A 24,520-nucleotide genomic window follows, 5' to 3' on the forward strand; every position below is an offset into this window, starting at 1 on the left:
TTTGATCTAACCTCTCATTACTGGTGTCCACTGGACGGCTGTCTTTTTCCCAGCTGATGACCGGCTCTGGCAGGCCGTGAATCTGGCACTGGAATCTGGCCACGCCGGACTCCTCAGCGTGCACCGACTCGGGTTGGACGTGGAAATCTGCCATGGCTGTGAGATAGAAAGAGGAGCAGTTGAAATATTAGGTCATAGCTTCACAAAACAGCTACAGAGCAATAAGCTCAGTTGCTTACAGAAAAAATAAGCAGCGCTGCAACAGATGGCGTGGCCCCCACAGATCCCAACATCAGAGAACCAATCTTGGACTACATAAAGAGACAGAATATCTACCAAAGGAGTGCTGCAACATGCTTGGAGCAACTGGCACATTTTCTGCAAGGGAAATTTATTTTAGTATTTATATTTATTTTTAGTGTGTTGCTTTTTCACAAATAAAGAGCAAGTACTACAATTTCATGGAAAATCCACACTTCAACTGTTGACAGAGATACTTGGGTTTTTGCACAAAATGGCACTGATTCACTAAATGCACTTCATTGTTGAGAGCTTTAACCTACCTGCTAACCTTACTATTTCACATAAGCCAATTCAGAGACAAGCAGAACGTTTCTGACATCACTACAAATGTGTAAAAGGAAGCTTTTGTAAAAGAAAACAATCCTACAAATAACAACACAATGAAACACATTCAAGAAGTAAAAGCATAGCTATTTCTGTGAGAGCATGCAACCTGCTTGAGAGGATGTGATACATTTTTCTGCTGCCACTGTGCCTGTCCTTCATATGCAGCTGATGAAACATTTTGTATGCAGGTAAGAAACATATGTTTCCAAAATGGATGCTAACGCAAATAAAGACAACATAGATAAGGCCAGCACCATATAGCCAAGCTAGTATCAATATCCCCACAGAGAGCCTCATTCAGCTGCAGTTCACATATCCACTCCCTGCAGAACAAAGGCGGCATCGAAGGTGGAGCCAGCAACAAACTCAATTAGAGAGAGGCCCTCTTCTTCCACAATTCTCCCACCTTCTTCAACAGAAGTGCATTTAAATGTCAACCATAATTAACTTGGAGGAAGAGGGGTTTCTCCGAAAACTGTTAGCATAACAACGGGAACAGACCCCTTATTATTTCATAAGACCCCCCCCCCCCCCACCCCCTTCCAACATGTAGCCTGCATTAAATTATTACTTGCAGGACCTTTATTTTGCAGGCAGCAATACATAATAAGCGTATTTATGCTTGGTTGCTGTCTGGTAGTTCTTTCTCTGACTTCTTGGGCTGGTGTAGCATTAACTTTGTTGTACTGAACTACGGACTGTGTGCACTTTGAATGTTGTCAAGGTTTTCCTGTTGTGCAGAACCAGAAAAGAAATATGTATAGTTTAAAATAAGCATATAGAAATGAAGAAAACAAACCTTAACCACTGATGCTGAAGGATGAGAGCACAGAGAGAGAGTGGATACTTCATTTAGAGAAGCACTACTTTATACCAGCGGCTGCAACACTGTGATTATTACATTTCAGAGCTTAATGAGAAGCGTGGCATTCTCAAACACGACTTGACCTTAGATCTTGGAATAGATGCATGGCGCTCTAATGAAAATTAAACCATGGTAATCTACTTTTCTTCCAGTAGTTCGCTCTTCATAAGCCATGACTTATGAAGCTGTAGCATATTTCTCTGAAGATACCATGTGAAATCATTTCTCTTAAGAAATGATAAGGCCTCACAAAAGCAGCGGTCCATTTTTACTGGGGTAATTCAGTTTGTTCGTCAGTCTCAAAGGGCCACACGGCCCTCACAATGCCCTACCTAATAAATGTAACATCACTCTGAAGCATACGTGGCTTTAAAGTCACCGAGAGCATCGGAAGTATTTTATCACCAAATCACCATTATGGTCCATTTCAGCTCTTTTTTTTCAATTCTTCCTTCTGACACAGTAAACTGCAAGCTTGGGAACACTTCAGTTTATAAAATGATGAAAACCCACTGTAAAGTTGTCAGAAGTTATTATTGTATATTTCAAGTTGCCCCATAGAAACACTTTTATGGGCTTGCACTTCATTTCTAGACAAAAGCAATCAACAATACGTTCTGCCCTGGCCTGTTGTCATACTGAGCCTGGGGCAGAAAGACTGGCAGAAGGCACTGAATTAAAGCCCTGAAGGTGCTGCCACTGCTGATGAAGGACGCTTAGGTGAAATGGCTAGAAATCCTTCAGAAAAACAATGTGCGGAAAACAAGAAGGTCAAGGTGACCGATATGATGCAAGACGAGCGCTGTCCTGGAATAAAGTCTCAAATTAAGATACAGGCATGCACGCACACAGCTGTGTGCACTGTCCGTGTGTACTGGGAACACTGAGGCACTTGAATGCTGCAGGACAAAGGAGGACCAGTGTCTATAGAAGTCTTTCTTGTGCATCTCTGCCAAGTAGTCAGGATGTCTGCTGATCTGGCTGTTGTGTGTGTCCACTGACACAACCCCCTAACGGGCCCCACCCTTTGCCCTCATGCATAAAACATAGTCTCTCTAAGAGGCCCACAGTCCTCCTATTATTGAACCCTCGCAAAATCAGACACAATTTCAAAAATCACAGCGGGGTCACACCCACAAATGAATGCATGCGGCAGAGAATTTGATTAACTCTAAAGAAAAACAGCCATTTATAATCTGCACTTTAGTTGACTTTTATGGTGTATGCTGCAGAAGCAGATCAACGTGATTTAGCAAAGCTATAGCAAACGCATACGAAGACATCCAAACACACAACCCTATCAAACCTCCTCCTTGTGCTCAAAGCACAATAAAAGCAGTAGACAACAACAATTCATTTTACTCATCCAAACACACACCTCCAACAAAACCTGTTCTGCCATTGTTTGTCTATCTCCTGCTCTGCTAAGTGTTGACAGACACTCTCACATGATTAAAGACTGTCCACTACCAGCGTGATGCCGCCGGCTTAAATGGAGCAGGTCTAATTACTGCAATAGGGGAAAGAATGGTTGGGGTGCATACTAAATGGAAATCCATACACAGGCGCACAGTGAGGAGATCACTCCTCGAACATATGTTTGACAGTTTCTCGGTGACAACCACAAAAGAATGATTGAGGGAGTAATATGAGGGAAGGTCACAGAGAGGAAATGTGAAACAAGGAGCTAAGCTGTAAATCAGATCTTGTCAAAAGTGACTGGCACTGTCCTGCTGCGTTTTGCACAATTTACCATGAAGTCGCATAACAATAAATCGGAATCGGGCAGAAATTAACATGAAAATCTCTTTGAAAGGAAAAAATGTCACCCCCGCTTTCCCACAAAGACGCACAAAGGATGAAATATGAAAGCAAGTGAAAATATACCATCGCTGACTATCAGACTTGAGGGCCGATGATGATGATGCTAAATGAGAAAACCAAGTACAATGGCTTCAACGTTTCGATAGCAGATTTTTAGCTCTGTCATGTGAGCAGCTTGTATCTATCTAATGAAGAAACGTAGATTAAACGGTGATTACTGAAATGACCCTACTGGTGAAGTTTTGGCTAATAGCCCCAAGTAATGATCCATTTCTTTATCGCTCTGTGAAACACTCACACAAATACTCCACAGATAATAATTAACACCATTACTAAAAACTGCCCAAAACTACCTTATTTTTTGGCATCTCCAACTGCAACAACTAAATCAGGCAGCCAGATGAGAAATTTTCATGATTTCCAAGCACCTGTGGTCACATGTGGGTGTTCAGTGATATGACAGCGCTAATGATGCTAGCAGAGGGGCAGATATCCTGCAGTACTGTTCAAAACAGCAGCTGTCGTGAAAAAGCTTCTCCGGTGAACCCCTATGTTGTAATGTCATTGCCCTTCCTTCCATTTGCCTGCGGCCACCCTCCTGCCCCACTCCACATTTTAACCGTTCCCAGCTCTTCATCGCACCTCTCTCCCCACCCCCTCGGGTCCTCTCAAGTCTGTGACATCATTAAGCACATGTTGTTTGAAGCGGCAGTGATGACTGCAGTGCCCACCCCACCCCCAACTCAGTAAACCAGAGATGAGACCCATAAATAATGGAGATGGTGTACATGTACGCCGCTATAACGGCGTGCAGAGTCCGTGCTTCCACGGCCTTTAAATAGGTATCCCTGAAAAAGCAGGCCGTGTGCTGGGACCCTGGACTTGGCATTTTAATGCAGATGTGATATTTTATTAGCTCCCTGCCCCACTAGCCCCCCCACCTCTTTCTCACCAGTCCCGCTATCAGGCTTTGGTTTGTGGTGTGTGATGCTTATCACCTACGATACGTAGGGCTACACCTGGTCTTGTCTATCTGCCTCTGACACACACACACACACACACACACACACACACACACACACACACACACACACACACACACACACACACACACACACACACACACTTATTTCCCTCCATTAATGCTTCAAGCCGACACATGAACATCAGAACCTGCAGGAGCAAAAGCATGAGCTGAGGTGCAACACCTGCCACCTGAGCCCAGAAGTACCAGATGTTCACATGAATGTGAAGCTGAGAATCCAAACTGATTGATCATTTATATGACAAGTACTCCAACTAATATACTATATGGGTAACAAGATTTATAAGGCAATTTGCATGTGTACGATCCTCTTATTTTTTTTCTGTCAGCTTCACTCTCCATTTTGAGAAGAAAAAGGCCCTGTTTACCTTTTTAATTTTTTTGTGATATCACCTACAAATCGGATTTTTATGGTTAATAAATATCAGCGGACGACTAAAATGAAAACAAAATTAAATCCCTTCAAATCTCAGCTTGAAACACAGCAGTTGGTAAACCACTCAACAGACTGACACTACATTTCCAGGACCACACCGCTAACACAGTGCGCAGTGTGACTCTGCTCCATATAGACGGAGAATGAGTCATAGTCTTGTAATTGAATCAAACACCAAGGTATGAGGCCTTTGTGCACAGATGGCATTGAAAAAACACAGAGATTAGCTAAAATTTATACAAACTAAGCATTGTGTCCACTTCAATTTTGAGTGTAATTTTTCTTAGAGGGAATTACCAACCTTTTCTTTGCTTTTCTAACAGCTAAACATGTGAACTCTGCCCCTCTCACATTACACAACAGTTTTAATAAGATTATAATGGTCTTCTCTGATTGTGTTGCAGGCTTGTTTGGCTTTCCGGTGGTGTGATTGTGTGCAGTTTGTTGTGCTGATCAATAGTGTTAAACATATTAAGATTGATGGCTGCTATTAGGGGTCCCTGTCGGAGGTAGAGAGAGCAGCAGTCCTACAAGAGTTATCCCTCAGGAGAATGAGACAATATAAATCATGACAAGAACGATGACAAAATATGATGACCAGAAAAAGTGATGAATAAAATCATTTTCACAGTTAGACAGCTAAAGTTTGAGGGAATTAAAGCCAGTCTGGTGACAATGAATTGAAAGATACAGTAATTTCTCACAGCACTGTACTGTATTACCTGGCGATGAAGACCTTAAAAAAATTAGTCAATTAATGAATTACAGTACAATGCAAAATATTGCTTCCAAGAAGTCAGACTTTCTTGTCTTTTTTTTTTTCAAGTCAACTCATGTAACAGTTCCTTGACACTGGCTGCTTTTTCAGAAGCACCAAATGTAACAAAGTAACAAAACCTTTCAGAAGAATGTTTTGTTACTTTGTTAAGCCACTTACTAGTGACCTATGAATCCTTCAGGTATAAACAAGGGAACTAACTGAAAGGATGAACCCATCTTTGTCTACACGTGACCGAAAACTTAGTGAAGAACTAATTTTAAATTAAATCTTTTGTCACTTTGTTACAATTAGCCTGGGACAAAAATTTCAATTAGTCCCGAGTCTGTAAAAAATGCCAGTTAGTATTTTTGTATCAAAAAAGGTGTTTCCCAAAACTAAATACTGTCCATTTTTTTCCACGTTTCGTCCACATTTCTCCTGCCTCTGCTCCACCCACAACACCCCCCTTGCACTCCCACTCTAGACCTTAGCCCCAAATCTCCATGCTCACTACTGCAAGTAGACCCTAATTAAAGAGAGCAGATGCTGTAAATTAGGGGATTATTCAAATAATTCCCAGGCACAGCTTGGGTAAGATTAGAGACAAGCAGGAGAGACAAGAGGAGAGTGAGAGGGCTGAGTGAGGACAACAGAGAAAGGAGGCTAAAATAACAGACAAGCCCATAACAAGAAAAGTAGAACTGATTTGAAATTAACTGCAACTCCTTCTCCCTGTAGCTGTCAACCTTGTTGATACCGTTTCCTTTTTACTGATTGAGGAAAATAACAACTGCCAAATAAGAATTTTGTGTATTCAGAGACTCGCGAGCAATTAAGAAGGGATTTGATGCAAGAGAACAAAAAAAAAGTGGGCCTTTTGTAACATTTAAGGCCAAACTAAGCGTAAAACTCCACACTCATTAAAAAAACTTCAAACATCTTCTCATGACCATCGCAGCCGGCTTTCCAAAGACTTACGTTGTTTATTCTAGAAAACAGCTGTCTCTCTTTAACATGCAGGTGCATGGGCCTAAGCTTGTTCTTTTATCGCATGAGCACATGTCCAGGCTCAGTGTCGCCCAATGCCTGGATTATACTCTGTTGGACATGCACGTGGGCAGCTGTGGATAGCGTGGACGTTTTGTTGTTTGTACTCTAATAATTATAATTCCACTTGAAGGATGCGTGCGCAGTTGGTGCCTTTGCAGCTTATTTTTAGGGCAAACACCCCCCCACCCCCGGTGATAAAATTTGCATCATCCGGACACTAGAGGACCCTCGCACACTCGCAGGAGAGGAAAGTATATCAATAACAGTGACGCAGGGTCTCGCGGGGGTTCATCCAGTGTGCACTGTTTATCGTCTCAGACACAGAGCCCAAGGGCCTGGATGAATAAATGATGAGTATGCACAAAAACCATGCGTATGCTTTTTCCCACACGTGAAATGGCATTCATAAAGAAAGAATGTGTAATTAGATTGTGTGCATTTAATGCATGATTCACACCATCTAAACCTTTTTAGAGATTAAGCCTGACGTGGTGAATTAGACAAAGAATGAAGTAAAAACAGAAACAAAGTGGCCAATTTCTTTATTGGTTATAATGTTATTAGTAATACATTTTTAATGCTAATTGTTAGGGGTGTAAATAGCTGCAGCTGTGCATACTAATCATTCACTGGTCTGATGACCTTGCTTGCCTCTCTTCCTACTGTGACCATTTCTTTTGTACATCTGCCAGAGTCCTTTGCTCTGAGCTTACACAGTTAATAACCTCAGTCCCTTTTTTTAGTCTTTGGTGGTTTTTGTTCAATGTTTTTTTATCATCCCGGAAAACCACCTTTCTTTTTCTCCAATTTTCCAATGATCATTTAAAAAATCACATTCCATGAAATTGTGTTTCTTCTTTGCTGCTGTTTTCATGGGTGAGTCTAATAACTTGTGGGATTGGGATGGAAATCAGTCTTGATCACATGCATGCAGCTTCACAGTGATTGAGATTTATCAAAGAGGACCACAGATACACACGGCTTTACAAAGCTGCCAAAAAGAATGCAAACGCACATTTCTGCCTGTCGTGTGACTAAAACGCAGTTTTAGCCGTTAGCCAAAGCATTAATAAGGTTTGGCCCTGCTGGCCGTCTTTATTTGCGTGCTTACATTTTGTGCACTTTTGTATTCTGTCCTCCTGCTGAGTATAGAAGAGGAGAACTGAGTTATAGGATTAAAGCATGGCACCAAGCCACCCTGTCTTGCTTTAAGTAGGAATGAACACAGCAGTGATGCCACTAGAGTACATGGTGAAGGAGAGCTCCACTTCACACATCACACATGAAGAGAAACATTATCTGTGCTCGCTTTCCAGGTCTTCAAAGTGTAGAGGAGGTGCTGTGACTCAAGTCATGTTTGCATAATTGTTCAGTTTGGAAGCAGCTTGGCGTCCTCCTTGATATGCTGCTCATATTTTCCACTATATTGCCACTGTCTGTTGCTCTTTCTGAGTTTTGTTTTTATCAGTCTTTCCCTGTTAAATGTTATTTTTTTGCATATCTGAATCAAGAATCCAAGGATGGGGACCCCCCCAGGGTATTTTTGTGTAATGTTCATTTAACCAGGAAATGAAACTCTTCATATTTAGAATCTCATGCGCGAAAGTTTCTGGGGCCATAAATAGGCGAGAATGCTTTTTGTGGTCGTGCGTGAAAACAAATGCTCAGAGAAAATGTGAAAACATCAGACATCACATAAATACCATACAGAAAGGACCAGAAACCCGAACACAGGGAACCAAAATCACTAACCAGTGAGCCCCTGTGCTGTCTCTGATATGAATAACATTCGTCTTGACTTGAGTTTGTGCCTCTTGTCCACAATCTAAATTTAGATTAAGAAAAAGATCAAATAAATGAATAGTTAAAGAGGACATGAGGACACAAACGGGTCAGTGAATGAACATTTCTCCCATTAGTAGAGCCTCTCTTAAAGAATGTGATCTCTTCTTGCTTAACTTGACCCACTTCTTTGTTTATCCCTCGGACACATTACCATGTTATTATGTGTGATGGCCTCAAACACATTAATTCATATGGCTCAAAAAAAAACTAAATAAAAGTACCAGCAGTCTGGTCCAAGGTAAAATCATTATTCAGCTTACTTATGTTGATACAGGATGCATGGGAGGAAACTAGATGTTTTGTACCTTTACAGTACAGTCCTATAGATAATTCGCAGAAAAGCATATTCAGTTTTTCGGAGAAGATAATAAAAGAAAAATGAGCAGACAGTTGAAAGCGGGTCAGGTTTTGGGCTGTTAATGTCTGACTTTTTCCTTAACTTGCGAGGCAGCTGAAAGTAAATCCTTAAACATAATGAAATTCCTTTCTCTGGAGCGTTTCAGGGAACAATGGGCGCTTTTTCGTAAGCGTCCTCAAATTCATTTAGTCGTAGAGGAATACATTTCACTCGCAGTTCCACTCATGCCGTAAGCATCGTGATGATTTTCATGTTTTCCAGTTGATTTTTTCTTTTTTTTGTTAAACCTCCTACTCGCCGCACATTTATTGCTGACAGTAAAAAAGACAAAAGAGTCTACAATCTTTTTCACACCTGATTATTGCTGGGAAGCACCATATGTCTTCTCCATGCAATTGTCTTCTTCCCCAGAAGTCACATATCTAATTATCACCAATACTTGTGCTTCAGAATTCAAATGAGTCGCCTCTCCTATCAGCCACATAGCTGCATGAATTATGTGCTGTCCTCCATTCAGCTCATTCGCCGTATGCTCTCTGCACAAAAGTAAAACTCTACAATTCTTAATCCTTGACTTGCCGTTTGTTGAAATATTTTCCAACGTTTAGAGTTATCTGGGGTTAAATGAGATTTATATTCAAATGGAAATGCCACTAAATTCCTCTTTGGATGGTCTACGCCTCTTGTTTTGTGAAGCCAGAAATGAGCGAGGACCTCGGACAGCAGAGGCTCTGAATAACAACCTGGGTGAACATTTGGCATCACAATTCTCCTCAGTCTAACACTCATTACTTCCCCCTCATTAGAGGACAACTGTTGGGTTGGTAAGCCACGCTGAAGAGGCCACGATGAATCTCCCACGAAAAGGTTTTTTTTAATTTGTGCTGCTGTGTCTTGATAACAGAATGCTGATGAAAAGAACACAAATGTAAAATTAGAATTTTTTTAGATACATATGAACGTGTGTGTATGTGCTGCTTTCTGAGAGTGCAGCACGCAGCATTAACTACACATCTGAAAATGACTTTGAAGGGAGGCGCTTGGTCTGAACCCTGAGTAGATGGATGACCCCACATCTGGCACTCCCATGGGAAATCTGAAAGACGCAGGGCGGGACCGGTCCGTGCGCTCCACTGCATCTCATAGCACCCTTAAATGCTTGCTCCCCAAATGGCTAAAACGGCTGTGTAAATCTCACCTCTGCATCACTCCATCCCTTACAACACAACAGAAGTCCCAAAAGGGAGGTCCAGTTGGCCTGGGCCCCCAGTTGTGCAGTTACCACTGGGAATTTATCACATCACAGCTTCCAAACATGCAAACCCGCGAAAAGTTACCCGAAACAAATCAGTCACTGTGACAGATTTAGAGTTTTAATCCTGCTTGCGGGGTTTCCAATACATCCACTTTTTGTTTCCCCCAACATTGTGGATCAGAAAAAACCTTAAAGGATTTTTCTTTGCACAAGCTAAAGCTAAATCAGCAAAATATGGATTCTTGTTAGGATCGATCGCTTCTTGAAGCTATACAAAACAATAACGGCGTCAACAGCAAATATAAGCACTAATGCTTTTCTAGATTCAGCATTAAGACCCATAAATTTCCCAAGACTGAATTATAATTTACTATAAACAAGATTTATGTGGCTGCTTTCCATTCAGTGTATGAGTGGGCTTTGCCTGAAAGCAGGTAAACAGCCACTGTAGACAGCAAAAAAAAAGATACATCTACTGAAATAATTCATCTTTTATTGGCTTTTTTTTTCTTACTCTATCTGCATTCATAAATAATGGCTGACTCACAGAACTGTAACTCTTTGCCCTGATATCGACTGGTTACACGAGAAGCGGTGCCCAGAGACGATAATGGATGGGTTTCCAGGATTTCAATGTAACTTCTCAAAAATACAAAATTTTAATTGTTAAACAGATCTGTGAACAAGGTCTCTCGTGACTGTCTGCATTAATGGAGAATTTAGATAACATCATAATTATGTTATATGGAAATAACATGTAAATATACTTAAAAGAAGCTGATTTCAGCATTTTCTTCTCATTGACATTAAAATATATTTGCTTTATGTAGCACATCAGAGTATTCCAACAATGAACGATATCATAGTGATGCTACACAGAGTGAAACCCCTCAGTGAACCAACTCCAACCATGTACTCTTAGTTAGCTGTCCAACAAGCTGATATCTTTGCATCTTTTAAATCTCTGCAAGTCCATACCTGCCATTGTCACTTTCAAATATTCATGTATTTGGTGTTTAAAGCAAATAATTTGATTTAAAAAAATGTTTGACAGAAAACTAGAAAAAGAATCTAGAGCAATATACTGACACTATGTATATTTTGCAGGCACCAAACAAATAGAATAACTTTATATTGTTTCCAATCATGACTCAGTGTCCTGAACTATACAGCAAAGCCACACATGCAGTTAATTTTCATCCATGCGGTCTGTCTGTACGTCCTCAAGTCTTCATTTTCCCCCCTTTGTGGTGTCAGTGAATGTAGATAGCTATCTCACAGGGAAAAGACACATGCATTTGCTTATCCGTACTGTGCAGACTTACTCTCATTTTAGACATCTTTCTTCCTTTTTTATCTTCATTCTTGCTTCACTCTCTCACCATCACATCCTCATCAATAAGAATAGAGAGGTAATTATAGTTTTTAAAAAGATTTTTTGTCCATTATTTAACAAGAAATTACTTTAACAGAGGACACAAAGACGTAATATTTAAATCACCTGTTTTGTGCATCTTAGTAGCGATTAGAGACTGTTTTTATGAATGGCAGATTATAAAAATAAGAATACATATATATGCCAAGTATATCTAAGATATTATAAAGTAGAATGGTTGTTTGATGAAGCAGTGGTGTGCACGAGATTGTCCATTAAAGACCTGAAGCTGTGGTGGTTGTGTGCGGTGAGTTAGGCTCGTTCATTTCTCAGAAATGATCCATGTTACTTAGACACCAGCCCTGGGACACGCTGTCACTTTTACCCTCAGCTTAAAACACGTGGACACACTTATTCACGCATGATGGCTTCTATATGAAAAAAGGTGAAGAGACTCAGTAACATGCACAGAAATTAGTTTCTCTCCCTCCCTTGCACGGACACGCACACGAGCACATGTACAATTGCTCACACCCGTCTCTATGCCGTCAGCTCAGCTGACAGCAGTAATGAGTTTCTTCTCTGCGTAAGCCAACTGGCACCCACTCAGGAGAATTTATCAGGCTGAATTGTGGCCATTAATCACAATCCTGGGCAACACATTGCCATCAAGTGCATGGCAAAGAGAGATGCATTGATGGGGGGGGGGGGATACACTGATGAGAACGACATGAGAGAAAAGAAAACATAACAGTGCTGGTTGGGTAAACCGCCTGCTTCTTTTTGGGCTTTGCCTGATGCTGAGCTAAATGGAGGATGAAAAGACTGAGAGAAAAAAGATCAGACCCTGAATGCTGTAAATATCAGCTCAATTACTCCAAGAAGAGATGCTGTGACATCAATCACGGCGACAAGATTGGTGGAAGATATTTCTAGCAATTGCTTTGTGCTGTTCTTAACTTCTCACAGCAATACGCACACACATATCCATGTGCACTGAAAGAGATGAAAAAAATGTATGCGCTGAAGACTGGAAAATATTGCGTAACAGGAAGAGAAGCAATAGGGAATAATGTCACAGCAGCTTTTAAAGCCTAAGGAGCATCTTAGGTAACAGCAGGTGCTGCTAATGTATGGAAAACTGCCATCACCTCGTTTTCCAATACTGAGTCACTGACACCAACACATCCTCTCGGTGAGATGCCTGGAAACTCAAAGCCTGCCTCCCATTCCTCTCTTTTGACTATCTTTTTAACCCTCCCTTCTTTCCTCCATTCATGCTGCCAGCTGACTGCGGTCACCAGGGATATTACTGCCCCTTGCTCATTCAGGGAACCCAGCCCCCAATGCTCGCCTCCACCCTGAGCCCGATGAATCCATGATAATATGCAGTCAGTAACCTCCCCCCCACCATAGCCCCCTTTGTACGCACATGTGTGTCTCCCCCTGCCACGCCCACCGCATGGAGCTTAGCTCACGTGAAATCATGAGAAAAAAATTACCACAGAGGAAGAAGAGGAGCAGAGACAGGGAGGAAAGGCAAGTGCAGAGCCTGTCACGACCACTTAGTGTTACAAGACGGTGGGTGAGAAATGAAAGCCCTTTGTCTCTGCCGCTACCTATAGCGGGTGCAAACAAAGCCTGTGCAGACACTACATTCAGCGACAATTTGCTCCATCTGATAACGCGACACTACATGCGGGGCCCGAATAAACAAAGAGCAGCTTTGGATTTACATAAATTGAGAGAAATATTTTGTTTCTGAGGTCCAGTGAACAATGAAATTAAATGAAGGCCTTATCTTTACAGTGATTCCTGTAAATCAAATTCCTGTCAATCAGTGAGGATTAACGCAAGATCACAATGATTAATTGTGTTTTCGAGCAGCCGAGAGGGATAATTTTAGTAACTTCCCTATATAGTCTCCTGTCAGGAGCACGCCTCTGGGCTGCAATTACAGATTATATTTATGGTCGATTAATCTTCACCCGGGAATATGGAAAGCCACCGATTGATTAATTTAATAGCACTAAGAATACTCAGTTGATATTTCTTTTCCACTGAGATCACTTCTTTAAGGTGAAATTTTGTGACATGCTGTAAAACGCGTCTTTAATCAAGAGTCCTGTCTGAGGAAATCCCTCTCAAAAACACGAGTGTTTCAGTATTCATATAATTTATGTCCACTGACAAAGAACGCAAAAGCAACCTGTAACATGGACTCTGTTGACAGTCATGCTCTCATCTCATCTGTTCCTTGCAGTGGATAGGAGGGGCACAACTATAAGCTGTCAGACATAAGCACATATCACCGACGCGTCCAAATCACCATCAGCCGCCTAACCCTCTAAAGCTGTCTTACCTCTCACAAATAATGCCCATGCTGGAAAATGGAGAGGGCCATTACACCGCTAGTGTCATGTTTCATCTTTTCAAGCTGTGGCAATGAAATGGTCTGCCTTATGACTTACTAACACATGACATGAAACCACTTCTGCAAAGAAAAAAAAAATCTGAGATACATTCATAAAAATGATTAAAGACTGCATTCAGACGGATGATACAAATTCTTTATAAGTTTACAAAATAAACACATCTCGCCTCGCAGCGCTCACTGAAAGACGAATTTTATAAAACAGCTCTTGCAAAGGATCCGACACTCTCAGCTCCGTCACTTGAGGATTGGAAATTAAATGTTCCATTGATCCTTTCAGAGTGAAACACACCTTCATGTTAAGGGAAAGCGGCAGGTCAACGTATTGTATGTGCAGTCTCTGACCGCAATCCTGCGCACATGTCCTTGTCAGATCATTTAATTGATCGCAAGCGAAGGTAATGTGCGAGTTACAGAGATGAATTACGAGCCCGGGGTCGGGGGAGCAGTTTTCCGGCATGTTCAAACGGCAGAGACGTGCTTCTTTGAGCTAAGTGAGCCCGATGTTGCCTTGTACCCCTGGTGACTGTCGAAATCAGCCCTGAAAACAAAGCTGTGGGGGTCAGAGGTCCCGGCACAGCATCGGAATGGAATGTTCCTTCCTGGTTCAAGGTCCAGCCTTCAGAGCCGGAGAGGCCGAGGGATCACTCGAGACCACCGCCACATGCTCCACCTATTTCACTTCCTGCTGCGCTCCACTTTCATCTGTCTCACCTATTCCCTGCTTGGATTTTCACGCGGCTTGTTTTGCTGTGGCCTTAGGAATATTTTCTTCATCCCTCCCCCCGTTTTAAATCATTTAAAATGCTCAAAGATTTTATAAGTCTCTGAGCATCATCCGCACTTGTATAATGTGTTGGCATTCTCAAATGCTTTATTTCATACAACCCAGTGTCCAAAACCTGTGGACTATCAGTTCACAACAGCGGAAGAAAATGTTCTACTATAACCTCGACTGCTCTGTATCTAATGTATACTGACGAGAAATCACTCTAAACAGCAGAACTCATAATTTATAATGCAAAATTGTAATGAAACTGCGCATTTTTCAATTATTAGATTTCCCCAAAGTCATACAGAACAAAGCTAACAGAACTATAGACACTGCAAACAGGTTGCCAGCAGGAAACTGGCCATCTCAGAAATCTTTCATCCTATGCCAGCAGTAGCCGCTTCTAATTGGTTCCTGTGGAATTCGTTTTATCCCTGACGACCAACTCTGCACACACTGTGGAGCCTGACAGGCTTTTACCCCCAAACGCTTCAAATACGTGTAGTTATAGAGGGAAGAAAGTAAAGATTATGGACCTCAGTGAGTTTATGCTGTTATAACAACTCCTCGTTTCAGACTGACTGTAAATGCAACAACAATGCATGGATGCTCACATGGAAGCTAAAGGATTTCAACACGGCAAAAAAAGAAAAAGTTACAAAAGAATTTGGTCAGCCCAACTTATCTTACCCCAGTTTACTTATTGAAAATATACACACTTTATTTTTTTTAAATCAGTTTAATTATCTAGATTTTATTTTTATTTATTTATTTATTTGCACTGCTCAGAAATGGCACAAATGGCTTCACAGGCTGTGAGTTGCAACCACAGTTGTAAGAGGCTGGAGACAATAGCTGACCCAGGACAGGCTGCGAGTCTGTCACAGGCCAACACAGAAAGGCACACACTTCACATCTACTCCGCCGCCAATTTAAAATCAGCAATTAACTTAACATGCATGTGTTTGGATGGAGCACTCTGAAAAAAACCCACGTAGGCACACACAAAGGCCCCAGCTGGCCAGGAAGTCTGAACCCAGAGCCAAAAGTTCTCAAAGTCAGCTGAAGAAGAGTGTACGCTGAACCCTACAGTATTCATTTTATATGAAACTGGCCTATATAAACTATGAAAGGAAGGATAATTAAACTTAGATAAATTAAGTTTAAGCATTTCAACAGACTTCCTGTGACACTCATAAACTTCTTTTCTCTTTTGAAAACAGATATAAAGGAAATTAGACAGCTTTAACATGTTTTACGATTATGTCACAGTTTTGTGATGTCATGATAACAAAAGTATCTAACTACAGCAAAGGTTAGCATTAAATTCAGTATCTATGGAAGCAGGGTTGCAGGCTGTGCAGCAACATGTAATTCAAAAACAACTTATCTGTTCCATTTAGACGTTACAGTAGCAAGAGCGCTCATTTTTTTTATATGTCTAAGAATGGAATTCCCTTTTTCTTAGACTAAACAACAATATAAAGTTGACATGTTTACTTTGAGGTCATGACTTAAAAGCTGTAGTGTGTAGTCACTCAATCCTGTCACTTTAGGGCAAAAATAGCTCTAATGCGCAACTCAGTCATTATCGTCGCATGAGCAGTGTAAAACACTGCCATGCATCTGTTGTAGGTTGTGTATCCTTCAGGTGTTAATGGGGTTATTGAAAATGTGTATATGTGCGTATGTGTGTATATACGTAGGTATGGATAGATAGAAACATATATGTGTATATATAAAAAAAAAAAAAAAAATTACACATAACATATAATGTAATTACAAGGAGGTATTTCTGTAGTCTATTGATACTAGATAGTGGAAAAGGGGTGGGATTAAATAAGCTTATGCTTCTTCCTGCTCCTTTTTGAACATGGACGTTATTTGGAGTTGTGGTTGCTCGTTTTCCTTTTGTTTGCTTTGTTCATTTGTCTCTTTTAATTCTATTTTTTTTTTTATACTTTTTCAACATGTTCAAAATAAAGATTCAATCAATCAATCAATCATCTTCCCTCTTACTGAATCAATAAATTAATCGATCAATCAGTCCTGCAGCCAGTATTGTTTGAAACGTGTAAATATCAGCAAAAGCAACACTGAAAATGTGACAGGCACAAATAAATATCTTTACTGATATTTACAGAAAAAAAGACAGGCTGCTGCATCGCTTATTTGGGAAAGGGCGGGCTTAGTTCTCTGGTGCAGTGGCAGGGTTGGGTCATTTTATTTCACAGCCAAATCCAAGGTCACTGCCATTGCCCCGGGGCAATCATACTAGGGGGATGGGTCCCCACTAGGGAATAAGACCGAGTGTTGGAAGAGGCGAAACGTGATGGGAGTAGAATTTAAAAGAAAAAAGGGGAGGGGCATTCTGCCCTAGTGCACACAAAAAGGTCACCGTTTCCCAGATAAGGACCCCCTCTCATCGTCCAGCCCCTTATGACCTCTGACCCTTTTATTTCTACGTCAATGCCGAAACAGAGGGGGAAGAAAGAGGCAGGAGGGAGCATGGGGAAACACACCCACCCAGAGTCAGGAGTGACAAAAGGGGGCCTCAGCCACAGCTAGCTGTGTTGGTCAGGAGAACAAACGGTCAGGGCCACCGTCACAAAGCAGAGCCAACAGAGGCTGAACATCTCCACAGCCTCTGCCTGTTCCCAGCCACTCCACTGCCCCTGCATTTCATAAATGACAATAGCTGCTGGTCTGCTCCGAGAGGTACCCCAACACACACAAACACAAACAGAGCCGAGATAGTGGGAAAGAGATGGCAGAGGCCCAAAGGAGAGCTGCTGCCTGCCCATCACTGACAGGCCTTTGTCTCAGACTCTTCTGCTTGTTGGCAGAAAGATTTCCTGATCCCTGCTTAAACAAAATGCAAAACTGGACTGAGGGCCCCCCTGTGTGTGCATGTGTGTGTGTGTGTGTGTGTGTGTGTGTGTGTGTGTGTGTGTGTGTGTGTGTGTGTGTGTGTGTGTTTTGTGAAAAACTGAGAGGGCGATAATAATATCCACAACTGGCTCCACCTCCCGCCTGTCTTTGTCCTTATTACACATTTTCACAGATGCAAAAACAGAATGCATGCCAAGAAGGAGACAAAAAGAGGGGCCTTATGTGTTTTTATTGGTGGATGGTGCAGACCCCTGTAAAGACTTTTAACTGCACAATCTGGCCATAAAGGCTCTGTTAAGTGTAGTGAAGCGCGGTGACGGGGCAGGAGCGAGAGCTAACCAAGCCCTTCGTCAAGCCTGGAATCACAGGAACAACATAACACGCGCTCAAAACAAGCTCACACATCCTTATCTTTCTATCCCTGGGAGGACGCGATTGATAAAAATGACTTCCTGCAGCCAAAAACCTACGTGGTTCAAACCATAATATAAAATCTTAATGATGTGGGGCCAAAGCAAAATTCCACATTTGGAGACTAGTCCGCCTCTTCCAACCTTTGGCCCGGCCTCTGCTCTCTCTTCTTTCACCTCTCACCTCTATTACTCAGGAATTCCTCCCATGAGCCTTAAAAGCAGACAGAAGGAATTTTAGGCCCCCTATTCATTTGTTTGTTTGAGAATAGCTGGGGTGGTCCAGAGACGGCCGCAGACTTCATTAACAGAGTGCCACTTTAATCAAGACACACAAGCAAAGGTAGCACCATATGTACGTACAAACAGAATCGCGTACACGTCCACTGACAGTCATAGACAGGTTGAACTTGAATTTGAGACTAGAGCTAACCTTTTGTTTCTTCCTTTTCACTTGTTTGTTTACCACACTGTCAAATTCAAGGCACATCGAATAATCTACATCGAATAATGTCTAGAATCTACCCAGCGATGAGCTGTTTCTTTGAGGCATTTACTTTCTAAATTATGTTATTCCAGTCTGTGTTTTCCAGAGACACAAAGAACTATGAAATATGTAGAACAATGAAATCTGAATGAGCTACAGCGTACACAGCTGCTGAGAGCAGCTGCTTAGAGAGTTGGCGCACTGACAAAAAGAAGCAAAGTTTGTGTATGCGTAGATATCTGTTTTATCAATTTGTTACATATGGTGCACGCGCGTGTGTGTGTGTGTGTGTGTACAATGTGCGTACGTTTTTTTCTTAGGTTTCTGGCGGACTAAGTTAAACACATTTAGTCTCTGAGCGGCATCGACACCTTTCTGCATCCTTTTCCTTGTTCGTGGGCTTCACTTGCCAAGTGATGCTGTTTATGCAGGCAGTTATTTTTAAAGCTTAAGGATGCTGAATCCAGCTCATCCTTCACATTATCCCATATGGAAAAGATATATATAAATCTTATAAAGTTTTTATCTGTCTTGTATGAAACTTGTATGAAAAGCATACAAGAGTGAAAACACATATAAGATCCCTTGAAAAATTATATAATGAAACTTGTATGTTTTGTATACTTACTAAAAAAATATATGAAAGTAATGAGAAAGTGGCCACTTTCATGAGTAAATCATATATGTTTTTACTATTTTTTTTCCATATGGGATGGAGCAGCTAACAGTGGATATTTAGAGCTCTCCATGCATGTCTGTGCTCTGTACATGGCTGAAATCGTCTGAGCACAGCTTAGGACTTGAGCACAGTGGCAAACATTGCACTCTTAATTTTGTTGGTTCAGAAATTGTTAAATGGATAGAAATTCCAAGTTTTTTTTTAATAATGAGTAAATGAAGATGATAAGGCATGCCATGAGCAGCATGGAATCCCTTGGCGATTTTCCACCGCTTTTAGGTGAGTGACGTGCCATCTTCAGACGTAATAGAGATTCACTCCGCTCCTTCCCCACAGGACTGCTGGACAAGTTTCAGTGTTTGTCAGCATAACTACCCACGGGAGGTTTTTAGTATTGCTGTTCACTTAGCTTGCTGACAGCAAACAGCATCTTTACTTGAAGTGGAGCGTGTTACAGATAGTCAGATGACCATCGTCGTTGCCTTTCAGAAAATGAACCTGCTCTCAAATCAGAAAAATAGCGTGCTGTAATAAAACCGCTTTGTTGTTTCCGATTTTTTAATGAGCCAGAACTGAGCATTCATAATCAAGCAATGAGAGCTGCAGATTGAGTCAGCAGGTGCAGAGTAATAATCGGTTTCTGGTGCAATTACACAACCGAGGTCAGAGCTCTCATTAGTTTAGCTTGCTCGTTATGAGCAAAAAAAAAAAGATATTCTTTCTCCATCAGTTCATCTGAGCTATGCTGGCAGACAGATGGAGGAGTGCTGACCACACAGCAGGAGGGAGCACTCTCAAGTTAACATCAGCCTATGTACCTGCCCACACGAAAGGGGGCAACAACAACAAGTCTGCAATGTTTTCAAAGGGATACAGATGGATTACTGTTCTATAAGTGAAAATATGCTGGGTGCTTTGGGTGCCTTGAAAAGGGGCAGCACGGTGGCACGGTGGTTAGCACTGTTGCCGCACAGCAAGAAGGTCCTGAGTTCAATTCCACCATCAGGCCGGGGTCTTTCTGTGTGGAGTTTGCATGTTCTCCCCGTGTTTGCGTGGGTTCTCTCCGGGTACTCCGGCTTCCTCCCACCGTCCAAAGACATGCAGCTTGTGGGGATAGGTTAATTGATTAATCCAAATTGTCACTAGGTGTGAATGTGAGTGTGAATGGTTGTCTGTCCCTATGTGTTAGCCCTGCGACAGACTGGCGACCTGTCCAGGGTGTACCCCGCCTTTCGCCCTATGACAGCTGGGATAGGCTCCAGCGCCCCCTGCGACCCTGAAAAGGATAAGCGGAAGCGAATGGATGGATGGAAGTGAAAATATTTATATTAAACTCATTCTCATTTGGCAAGAGACAAAGGAGCCCGCCAAGAGGCTTTATGTTAAAATATTAAAGCTATGTTTTGCTGATCAATATGACAAAAAGATCACTTGCTTCACGGTAAGGCTAGGAGGAGCAAGGGAGGTGGAACAGGGAGGGGGTTGATCGAAGGCAGGGTTTGGCCTGCAGACAAAGGGAGCTAACAGGATGTAAGGATGGAGCTTCAGCGGTCACCCAGGCAGGAGCTCATTGAAAGGGGTGGGGACAGGAAGGTCGGAGCGTGATCAAGAGCTACACGTGCACGCACAAGTACAAACACGCTCATGAAACCTACCATCAGCTCCACATAAATCACTCTTCCTCGCTGCTGTCTGAATCTGAGTGGCCGCTTGTGGCAATCTGTCCACAAAGCTCTGAGGAGTGGCGAACTGCAATTTTGCAGCTTCTACCACATGTAGACTGATGAAAACATGTTTCTTTACATTTGCATCCAGAGAGGAGTTAAAGTCACATGAATGAGTGGCGTGGGTATAAACTGAGGCACTTTTACAGGCTTCCTCTGTCATGTCCTTTAACCCCCCCCCCTTCTCGGTTTCTTGTTTTTTTCATTACAGTCTTGTTGAGAGGCCTGCCATATAACAGTAGTTCAATGGTGGTTTTCGGACTAAACAAGGTGGATATTATGCATACTGAAGCGATTTGTAAAATAATAACATAGTCACGTGCACATATGATGCTATTTTACTACTTATTACTTCATTCCCGACTCATATTCACAGTGAACAAGCTTATTGCGTGCACACTGCTGGCTTTTTAGATCTCTTCAAACAGTCCCTGAGGTCAACTGCAGTCTCTATATAAAAGTCGAACAGGGTGAACACATATTTCCTACCAAAGCTTCAGCTCTTTCCAAATAATTCCAGACAAACAGACAAAAGCAAGTCATTTCAATTGATCCTAAAAGCTATTTTGTAACAGAGGGCTTTTGTGGTGTGTTGCCTGGTGACGAGGGTGTGCTTGTGGGGGAGGGGTGGGAGCCCTGGCTGGGTCCACTGTACCGGGCTTGTCATTCATCCAAATGATGAAAAGCTTCCGGAGCCTAAGCTAATGAGGAGGTCTGAGAGAAAGTGAGGAAAGAGAGAGAAATGGACTATCAAAGAGATAAAATTTGGGAGGGAAAAAATTCCAAGTGTTTCCTGGACCGACTGTCGATTTAGAGGGGCAACAGGGAGTCAGTCCTGCACCAGCTCCCGACTGTGAGCTCACACAAACGGTTGTCAAGCAAATAAAAAGTAAAATTTATGGAGGGTGGTAGTGTGCAATAAGATGGAGGATTCATCCACTGGGAGGGCTATAAAGAGGCTTCAGTAATCGCACCACCTATTGCATCACAGTGGTGCAAGTCACTCTCTGTTGTGAGAGGGACTATAACCCAGCAAATTACCACTAAAACACAAAGACAGAGGCAACATTAACAAACACTGAACAGGAAAAGAAACAAACACGAGTCACTGGCCCTGTTAAGGAGAGCATTTCCTTATTTTGTTCCATTTGTCTTTGTAAAAATGTTGAAAACACTTTGTCCTATTTAATCCATGCCCACTGCATAACTCTGGCAGGCCAAGACAAGATGAAATAGAACAAGGTTTTATGTTATTTACCTAATACCTGGTGATGAGTGCCACGAGAACACATCTGGGCTAAACAGGTGACCTCAGAAACATGGAGTTGGAGGAGTGCCAGAAATTAGGTTTAGTAATAAGGAATACTATTTCACTCTTTACAGCAAATGTATAGTATTTCAGACACATACTGCAACAGAAATAATACAGGCATGAAAGCCACGTCGTGTTTCCTGTTTCAAGATTGGGAAAAAACAAGATCTCAATTACAACAATGAAGAGAATGAAAGATAACAATTAAATGAAACTGTAGTATTTTATGACATATGTACTAAAAGTATCAAAGACATGACAGATAAAAGAGTTTATTTCATTTTAAGACTACAAGTTCTTGCTTTTAGTGATGGCTTTTCATCGAAACTCTATTAAGGAGGAAGACTGACGACAAGAACAAAGCCTTGTCTCATTCAACGCTTTGTCAACAAACTGGTCAACACAGCTCAGAGGGTCAAAGCTCAGAGGTCAGAATGTGACTTTCAGTAATTCACTAGTCCCTACCTAATCAATACCAATCAAGGGTAAACCCGAAAAAGGTCAGAGGGAGAACAAAGCCAAGTCAAAACAGGATAAATCAACCGTGAAAGATTTTGAACTTGAGCTACCATGTTCACTCAAGATTTGCTTTGAGGTTTGCTCCTGGTTAAATTTATTCACTGTTCACTCATTAAATCTGTTTTCATTCATCGAATTTTCCAGAAGCAGAGGGAGCGAGAGGACTGCTTCACACTTGCATAATTCTTAATTGTTCATGCTAAAACCCTAATGAACCATTGAACTAAAGAAAGATTAATTTGCTTTACAGTTAAATAACAATTAGAAAGGCGTAGCTTGACGTTGTTGCGCCCTTAAAATTAAGTGTGATTATGATATGGTTTGGAATCATCAGAAAGGATTTCAGATATATTCAAGGCAGATTAGTAATGCAGAGTGTTGCATGGTTGGAGAGTGGAATAGATGCTTTCACTGGATCACACGTCCATCAAAAAATATTGCTAATGGAATCGACCCAGAGAATAATAACCATGTAGCTAATGCTATACATACTGAAATATTTAACAGCTTTACATAAAAATGCAAATTAACTATATTTGAGAATAGTGTATTTTAGGTCACAAAACCTTATTATCCCTCCAGGACCATGTGTTAGTCTAACTGGGATTCAAACTGAATCTCTAAATGAGTAGAGCCTGACTCATATATCAGCTTGAGTCAATATATCGCCTATTTCCCGGTATGTGTTAGCTATTTGCCGTTATATCTGCGGAATCTGCATTTCTAATTGTCGATAAATACAAAGAAAAGCAAAAATGGGGGAAACAACCTTCAACCACTGTATAAGTGTTGCCAGCAACTTTTCTGCTAGCAACACATGTCCTTGAAATGACACAAAGACAACAACCAGCTGATCTGAGCAGAGTTGGGTAGAGTATAAACGAGCAATCCACGACTTTTTGTCACATTTAAACATGATTATTTTTAAATTGTGTTGTTATATTAGATCAGCAAGGATTTAGATCTAGTTACACACTGCATGTGTGAGAGAAAAAAATATTCGATGATATATTGTATTTTTCAAATCTCTAAATATCGGTGTGGGCATTGTTAAAAACCGTACATCAGTCAGGCTCCACAAATTAATGTGGGGGGGGTTTTTCCACCAAGTTTTCCTACCCCTGATTCATTTTGTGAAATGAAGGGGCACTACTGTTGACTTTTCCCTCATGCAGAATCAAAAATGTGCCGCAACAGAGGATTCAATATGACCTTTGAAAAGAAAGACCTTTTAGGGAGGCTGTGAAAGGTTGCATGTGCTTGACAACGCCAGCCACTGAGCTGCAGTGACTTTTCCCTCTGGCCAGTGAGACGTCCATGCTAACCTCCCTATCCCACTGGGTTAAAAGCTGTATTGGGCACAACAGCACAGCAGTACCCTGTCTACATATAACCACAGGAATCAACAGGCTTCTGTGAGCCTTTGTCCATCTCTGTGTTTGAGAATATACATAACAGAGCCTTCGAAAAAGACTTAACTCGGCACAATGTGGAGCAGTACAGTATCACTAAAACTGCAGGAGGAGTGTGGATCCTGGATGCCTTTGACTTAAAGTAAGTGGAGACATGCGAAACGGTGACAAGATTAAAAATGCAGTAACAATTAACCATGGCAACAACGCAGGGAAAACGGGGTTGAACTAGAGGGACTTCAAACAAAGGGTCTGGTCGTCATGCTTGAGAAAATGCACCTTGATGCCTCTACCACTGAGTGGGTTGCTGGGTTTCTTCGAGCTTATTGCACTCTTACAAAGCAGCTTGGAGACTCTCAGTATGAGCGCTTGTTAATGCTAAATTCAAAAGGCTTCTATTTCTAAGCAGCACTGCAGATGAGCATCAGAAAGTTCA

The 24,520-nt window shown here is 41.6% G+C and overlaps 1 protein-coding gene across 1 annotated transcript in view; it reads right to left on the reverse strand.

Annotated features, from left to right (window-relative positions):
* The window catches only part of igdcc3 (immunoglobulin superfamily, DCC subclass, member 3), a 67,839-nt gene that overhangs the window by 36,384 nt on the left and 6,935 nt on the right, over positions 1 to 24,520 (reverse strand). The window contains exon 3 of the mRNA XM_004543237.3: positions 12 to 156. Within this exon, the coding sequence (XP_004543294.1) occupies positions 12 to 156 (145 nt within the window). The remainder of the gene's footprint in view (positions 1 to 11; positions 157 to 24,520) is intronic.

This window comes from Maylandia zebra, linkage group LG1 (assembly GCF_041146795.1).
Source record: "Maylandia zebra isolate NMK-2024a linkage group LG1, Mzebra_GT3a, whole genome shotgun sequence".
In the NCBI taxonomy this organism is placed as follows: domain Eukaryota; kingdom Metazoa; phylum Chordata; class Actinopteri; order Cichliformes; family Cichlidae; genus Maylandia; species Maylandia zebra.